At 41.5% G+C, this 8,069-nt stretch overlaps 1 protein-coding gene across 2 annotated transcripts in view; it reads left to right on the top strand.

The window, feature by feature from the left end:
• Nucleotides 1-8,069, top strand: part of XPC (xeroderma pigmentosum, complementation group C) — a 49,459-nt gene that overhangs the window by 38,939 nt on the left and 2,451 nt on the right. For both annotated transcript variants that reach the window (XM_006901029.1, XM_006901028.1), the window contains exons 12-14: nucleotides 5,430-5,564; nucleotides 5,646-5,815; nucleotides 6,278-6,371. In XM_006901029.1, the coding sequence (XP_006901091.1) occupies nucleotides 5,430-5,564; nucleotides 5,646-5,815; nucleotides 6,278-6,371 (399 nt within the window). The remainder of the gene's footprint in view (nucleotides 1-5,429; nucleotides 5,565-5,645; nucleotides 5,816-6,277; nucleotides 6,372-8,069) is intronic.

Here is an 8,069-nt window from a genome sequence, read left to right as displayed (position 1 = left end):
ATCATGTAATATTTGTCCTTTTGTGACTGGGATATTTCACTCAGCATAATGTTCTCCAGAGTCAACCATTTTGAATAATATTGCATGAGTTCCAGTTTTTCCTCAGTCTTACCCCAACCCTGATGTCAGTCCCATTCTACAACAGTGGCACTATGCAGTGTTTATCCTTGTGTGACTGAGATATTTCACTCAGTATAATGTCCTCCATGGTCACCCATTTTGAGTAATTTTGAGTTCCTTGGTTTTCAGTGCAGCATAGTATTCCATTGTGTGAATATACCACAGCTTCTCTATCCAATTTGTTTGTTGATGGGCAATTATGTTGTTTCCAACTCCTTACTATTACAAACCTATTTTACAGCTGAGAGCTCCATGAAACACTATCCACATTGGGAGATCATTATGGTATTTGATAACCCTGTGGCACAATGTTCAGCGTCACAGCAAACCCAGACCACCTCAGTACAGCAAATTGACAAAGAGTAATGTACAGAGTCGAAGAATGTTCCTCCAAATATAACAACACTAGTCTCACTTAGCAGTGGTTAAGTGTCATCAAGTCGAATGCGACTCACTGCGACCCTACGAACAAAAGACCTGAGCTCTGTTCTCTAAGTAACATCATTTTTGTATGATTATAGAGTTTCCAGAGGCATGTGGTTTAGGACGTGTGTACCACTCCAGCTTCCAGGCCGGAATCAATCTGGAAGCTCCTCCAAACACTGTCCAGGACGGGTAACCATTATGGTATTTGACATGACTGTGGCACAGTGTTCAGCATCACAGCACCTCCAGGTTACTTAGTACAGTAAAGAGACAAACAACTGCTTACCACTTAAAGAATGTTCATCATAAAATTAATAAATAAAAGGGGCCAAAGGCCAACTGACACCCACTTGTGGAGGGAAAGAAACCAATATCACACACACAACCCAAAACTTTCCTTACGTGAACCCAATCAAGACACAAGAAACCAACTTCCAGAGTGGAGCCACTCGGGGGAAAGGGTAGAGGGCAGGAAAGAGACCAAGAGCTGCTGAGTGGATGCCCAGGACAGGGGCCCAGCCAAGCCCGACTTTGATACCATGAAGAAGATTAGAGAAGAAAAGGAGCATTTGAAATAATTGATTAACAAAGAATTTATAAGGGATAGGTCTTCCAGAGCATTCAAGAAATCTAAGCCAAAAATTAGCTCTGTCAGTTGGAATTGCTATTGGGTTGCTCTGTAGAGTATAAAGCCTACCTTGTAGAGACACACCAAAACTACCGCTTTCGTTTGACTTGGCAACCCTTTTACATTTTTATTATCTTAGGTTGGGGTTTTTTCCCCTTGTTATATACATTTCTTTAAAGAATCTTAATATAGTTTGATCAGACATTTATTATTCTGATGGCCATTCTATAGATGCGGGAAACAGGCGCTCAACAAGGAGGTGGGACTTGTCTGAAGCCATATAATTAGTAGGGCCAGGCTGGGATGGTGTGCCCTGCCTTGATCCTGGGTTCTCTCTCTCAACGTCTACTGCTGTACTCAGTTATGTCACTGGCGCATGAGAGGCAGAACTCAAGACAGATGGTTCCTGGCTGACAGCATAATTGACTTACGACATACCACAAATACAATTATGTGTTCTTTTGATTTTATTTATATGTCTTATTCTTAGTAATGTGTACTACATGCAGTGCAACACCACATGTAATTTGCTGATGTTATCATTCTCGGGTATTTACTTACAGATTCATCAATATCTTGATAATAAAAAGCAATAATCATAGAAAGGGAAAAAGCTACTCAGTTATGTCATATTGAGTAGTTCAAATAGAACACACAGATTGCCTGTACAGTACCACAAAAAGCTGTCACAGCTCAGCTTAAACCAGGAGACGAACACAGTGGCTGCCACAGGGAGACCAGTTAGTTTTGTGTGTCGTATCTTCAGGAGCAGCAAGCCCCTTGGGGGTTGCAGAGTCCTGGGTGGAGAAAGGAAGAGCCTCAGTTGGGGGAGGATGTTGCAGTACTATAGCAGTACCCCCCAGAAACACTTCTGGGCCTGAAGAACTACAGAAGGTTTTCAGTGCCCTGCTTAACTTGGTTTTGTGCTCCTTGCCGTAGAACTGATCTTTTAATTCCAGAATAACACTGACCAATGCAGATCATAAATATAAGCTCCTTCCATCAATTTTTTTTTATTATTCATTATATGTGTACCATCAAATCGGATCTGACTAGTACAGGAGATTGTCCCTCCTTTTCCAGCAGAGTATCTGGTGGATTCAAACCCCGTATCTCTGGGATTGCAGTGCAGCCTCTTACCACTAGGCCACCAGAGCTCCCTTCCTTCCATCAATTTAAATGTCTAACTAGCCACAGTAACAAAAGTAAAAAGAAACAAGTGAAATTTTGATACCAGAATATATCCAGATTATCTAAAAATTATTTCCACATGTAATATACTTAAATTATGAGTAACTATTTTTATGTTAATGGAGTATTTTACATTCATTTTTTTCACATTAACACTTCTAAATCCAGTGTCCGTTTTAGGTTTTAAACCCATCTTCGTTCAAATTAGCCACATTTCAAGTGTTCAGGAAGCCATGCAAACCTGGTAACTAATCCTGGGGCCTCCTGTGGTCTCGTTTGTGCCTGCCATGTTGGAGACCTGGATTCGTATTCTAGCTCTTGGACCTCACATGCAGCCACCACTTACCTGTCGTTGGAGGCTGTGTGTTGCGATGCTGAACAAGTTTCCAAGAATCTTCAAATCTAAGAAAGACCAGGGAATCTATTTCTAAAAATCGGCCAGTGAACACCCTGGCTTTTCCTTGGATCACAAAAGAAATTTAAATTCTTGTGGAATCCAGACTTTCATGAGCCATAGAGTCTGGGTGAACCCCCCCAATCTTGGCAGCAGAATCCTCTGAAGTCTTTGGACTATACAAAGTCAGACCCAACTGCAGTTAGTTACAACTCCTGTGGACCTTCCAGTGGGTTTCTTAGGCCGAAACTCACAGTGGGCGGAGACTGCTCTTCTTTCACTCATGGAACAAAAGGTGGATTAGAACTGACAGAGATGTGTAGCTTTTGGGTTGGCACCCCACTCACTAAGATCCATGCCACTAGAGCTCCGTTTAGCTTAACTGATAAATAATACCTGTCCTGAGCAGCATGCTGCTTTAAGAGCTCTCTCTGTGGGATCAGATTGACAGTGGTAGCTTGAAAGTTTAGACTGGAAATTTTAGAATGAGTTCATGTTACTATGGAAGGAACAGTTGAGAATGGTTGTGTATCTTGAAGACTATACAATATCACTGAGTGTTATACACATCGAAGTTAATGAATTGGTGTGCAATTTGTATATTCTTCACATTAAGAAACCACGCAGAGCCTCCTGGTTCAGACCATTGTGAAGCTTGCAGGGCAGCAGGGAGGGCTGTGCTGGCCCTTCACATCCCGTTTGGTTTTGTTGTGCATGAGGTCTCCATGAGTTGTGGCCCATGACAGCACAACATTTTGTCTACATTTCCTCTATTCAGGATCATGTGCTGTGATCCCTTTAGAGTGGTTGGCGGTTAGAGCTGAGCACCATCTAGTTCCTGGGGTCTCAGGATTGTGGAAGTTGTGTTTCATGTGACCCATTAGTCCTTGGACTAATTGTTTCTATCTATTTTTGTCTTCCCTCTTTGTTCCAGATAGGGAGACCAAGAGTTAGGTCTTCACAGAGAGTTGCAAATATTTGGAGTGTTGTTGTGTTTGGTTTTTTTTTTTAAAGTTACTAATTCTCTCAGAAGTACTAGTAGGATTATGATTATGTAAAAGACTACTTAGTTTCCAAATTAGAATATATTAATTTAAATATGTAAAGTTCTCAGTTCTTGTAATTTTTTTGGCATACATTGAGTTCAATTGAATAACTTAATTTAGCATGTTCCTAATTTTTCTAATGTTGATGTTACTGTTTCTTATAACTCAGTGAGATATGAGGCAAAATAATACTCTTGGAAGAATGTTTAATAGAAAATTTGAATAGCTCTTCTTGATTAAAAAGAGAATGAGTGAGGGAAAATGTACTTATTCCTAGGAATGAGTGCTTGAATAATTAGGGGTGAAGTGTTACAGTGTCACAATTTACATTAAAATATTCTAGGAGTTTAGATAGATAGTTTATGAGAGATTTTACATGTTGTAAAATGTTAACAATCATAGCACTAGGTGAATACTATACCAGTGTATATTTGAAACTTTACTGTGTTTAGAATTGTTCAAAATATTAAATATTTTTATTTCCTGGGGAGGGAGAAACATTAAAATGGATCCAGAGAGTCACTGAGCCAGTAAGTATTGGTTGACATTTAACTGTTTCAGGAGGTGGCATATGATCAAGAACCTTTGGTTCTGAAAGAAGAAATTCAAGCTGCATTTGATTCAAGACATAGCTGAAAAACAAAACTTGAGGACTTGACAGAGTAACAGTTGACATGCATTAGGAAATGAATTGTCACACCAGGCTCATTCCTCTTGTGCCAAGAGATTTGGGAGACAGCTTGGCCAACTGACTAGAAAAGATCTATACATGTGTCTGTTTCAAAAGAAAGGTGATCTAACAGCATTCAGAAATTTTAAAACAGTATGTTTAATATCATATGCAAGATCTTGCTTAAAAGAATTCAAAAACAGTCCCAGTATTTCATTGACAATGAACTGTCAGAACATTTATCCTGGGTTTAGACTATGGAATGAAGGCTGTCATGAGTAACTTCAGATGGATCTTGACAAAACAGAATACTGGAACTGGACCGTTCAAAGATTCAGCATTGTAGATCATCATATGGAGAACATTACCAGGAGTGGTGATTCCAGAAGGATTCATTTTGCTCATGCGGGACCTATATAAAAGGCAAGAGGCATTTGAACTGACTGAGGGGATAGTGCATAATTTAAAATCAGGAATGTTACATGCCAACATTGTTTCCTTTCGTCATACTTAATCAGTCTTTATTCTGAGCAAATAATCCGAGATTCTGGACAATATGAAGAAGATAGCTGGTTTAAATGCTGGCTCCTGTAATTTATCAAACATGAGAGATTCTTTAAGTGACTTCATCTCTGTGTCTCCATTTTAAATCATTTAGCCTTCTAGGTTCCTCATCTGTCAAGTGCAGTGATGATAGAACCTTTCTTTGTTACAAAGATCAAATAAAGGACTGAGAGCAGTAGCTGGCACAGAGTGAGCATTAATACTAGAAGTAGTACCTGTGGTGGGAGTAATTGTCTTAAAACAGATTTAAAAGCACGTGCATCTTTTTTTAAGGTTTTTAGAATGAAGTTGGGGGACATGTATAGCAGTGAGCATAGGACCTGATACATACCAAGTGTGCAGGACCTGGTAGCAGTGTGTCATAACCCATACTGGCTCCATTTGTTGCAGATGGTAAAAGGCTTTTCTAATCGGGCCAGGAAAGCTCGTCTGGCTGAGCCCCAGCTGCAGGACCATAATGACCTGGCCCTGTTTGGTCACTGGCAGACAGAGGAGTACCAGCCCCCAGTGGCTGTGGATGGGAAGGTAAGGGCAGCACTCGGCAGGGCTACAACATGCTTTCTTTAGCTTCTGGCCTGCTCAGTCCTGGTGTGTCCTCCTCCACAGGTGCCCCGGAACGAGTTTGGAAATGTTTACCTCTTCCTCCCCAGCATGATGCCCATCGGCTGTGTCCAGCTCAACTTACCCAACTTACAGCGAGTGGCACGCAAGCTAAATATTGACTGCGTGCAGGCCGTCACTGGCTTCGACTTCCACGGAGGCTATTCCCACCCTGTGTTAGTAAGGGACCACTCACGGAGAGGAACGGGAGGTAGAGGAGGCTACAGAGCTGAGGTGGGGAGTTGACACAGGCCAGTAGGAGTTGGGGCCCAGGGACTTTTCAGGGTTTTGGATGGGACTTTCTGTCAGCCATGATACTTTAGCAAAGCCATTGAAGCCAGGATGCTGACCAAAGCAGGGCTGCTGTCCTCACACAGGTCCTGCCTGACTTGGTCTCTGTTCACCCATGAGGTAGGGTGGGGAATCTGGGGGGAAGGCGGTCACTCCACTTTCTGTAGGCCTTCCTCCTGCACAGCTGGTGTCTTGGTAGTTACTGGTCAGCATTGTGAGATAGCTGACTGAAGTCCTTCAGGCTCAGCCAGAGTGTTCAAGAGCACCCACCATGTCCTATAGATGGAGGCAGGCCAGAGCAATGGGACAAGCATGGGGAAGGTCACGCCTGTGTCTTGTCTGCACAGAACTGATGGCTACATCATCTGTGAGGAATACAAAGATGTGCTCCTGGACGCATGGGAAAAGGAGCAGACACTCATCGAAAAGAAGGAGAAAGAGGTGAGTAACCTGGCAGGGTGCAGCCTAAGGGGCCCTGGGATCAGTACACGACTGCCAGTCTCTTCCCCTCTAAGGCCTGACCTGAGCCCGGGGTACAAAGGGAGGAGAGTAGATGAAGGTGAAAGAGAGTCAGCTTCCTCTTCGTGAAGATAGACCCAGTGACCACAATGTATAAAACAATATGGAATGAGGCCCTCTGTCTGCCTAGCTCTGGAGCCACTGCCATTGTTACCAAAATCTAGGTCTTGAAAGAATTACCTGTAGTTAAGATTCTCCTGACATTTCAGAGTCAATTAAAGAAGGGACCCTAGTAGCACAAATGTCCTTGGTTGCCAATCAGAAGCTCTGGTTCAAATCATCTAGGGGCTACACAGAAGAAAGACCTGGTGATCTCCTCCTATAAAGATTTAGCCCCAAAAGCCCCACTAGCTGTTCTGCTTTGATAGATCAGTCCGTGAGAAATCAACTCACTGACACCCAGCAATAAAGCAACACTAGCCACAGTGGGCTGGTACTGGAATCCTCCCTTGCCGTAAATGAAACCGGGGTGTGATTCACAGCCAGTGCACCGCATGCCCAGCCACCACCCACCTGTCTGGTTTGTGAGTTGCTTTGTTAGGGAACAGATTTCAGTGCAGCTTCCAGACAAAGACACTAAGGAAGAAAACTGGCAGTCTGCTTGCAAAAATCACCCTGGATTTCCAGGGACATTAAATGGAGGGGTAAAAAAGAATAAGTTAGAGGAAGGGAAAGGCAAAATGCAATAAGCAGTTGATCAGGCATTATAATTAATTCCATTAATCAGTTATAATTATTAAACAAATATATATTAATGAAAAGCCAATATGATTCGTAATCTTGCACTCAAGTTAAAAAATGTTTAAAACCTAATCATGAGAATGAACTGGGCAGTATTTTGTTTGGTTGTTCATAGGATTTTCATGAATTGGCCGTCAGCTTAGTGGCAACAAAGAAAATTAAGGAGAAATTTTTGGTTTTGGCAGTACTGTTAAATATCACTTTGTAAATGAGACTAGTTTTTTATTTATTTCTTCCAGTACTTTATTTAAAAATTTTTTTATTACACTGGTTTACCTGCAGAGTTCTTATACACTGTCCTTCAAACCAGATCCTCCCCATCTCTTCAGACCACCCACTAACTCATAAAACCATGTGACCCCATGATTATTCTCTCCAGTCCATCCTCACTCCTCTGTTCCCTCTTCCCCCTTAGACCTTCATACACATTTTACTAGTTATCTTTCCATTTCTACAATAATGGTCTTATACAGTATTTGTCCTTATGGGACTGAGTTCACTTAGCATAATGTTCTTCAGTCCCTCCCAAGTTACGCAGTACTACTGCATGCTGCATAGTATTCCATCATGTGAATATATCATAACCCCTCAATCCATTTGATTTTGCTTGGACATTTGGGCTGTTGCCATGTTTGGTTTGGTTTGGTTTGGTTTGGTTGGTTGGTTGGTTGGTTGGTTGGTTGGTTTGTTTGTTTGTTTCCATGTTCTTGCAATCGTGAATAACACTGCTATGAACATTTATGTACAAGTTGTAAATGAGACTAGTTTTGTGGGATTTTTTTTAAAATGAAAATTAGCTTGACTTAGAAAGTTACTTTTTAGCCTTAAATTATATGCATATTAAAAAAATTTAAAAGAAAGAAAAGAAAAAAAATACAT

The sequence above is a fragment of the Elephantulus edwardii genome, unplaced genomic scaffold (assembly GCF_000299155.1).
Source record: "Elephantulus edwardii isolate Elephantulus edwardi_28Jun2011 unplaced genomic scaffold, EleEdw1.0 scaffold00306, whole genome shotgun sequence".
Lineage (NCBI taxonomy): Eukaryota > Metazoa > Chordata > Mammalia > Macroscelidea > Macroscelididae > Elephantulus > Elephantulus edwardii.
Note: the sequence above shows the minus strand (reverse complement) of the source record. Positions and strands in the feature narration are given on the sequence as shown.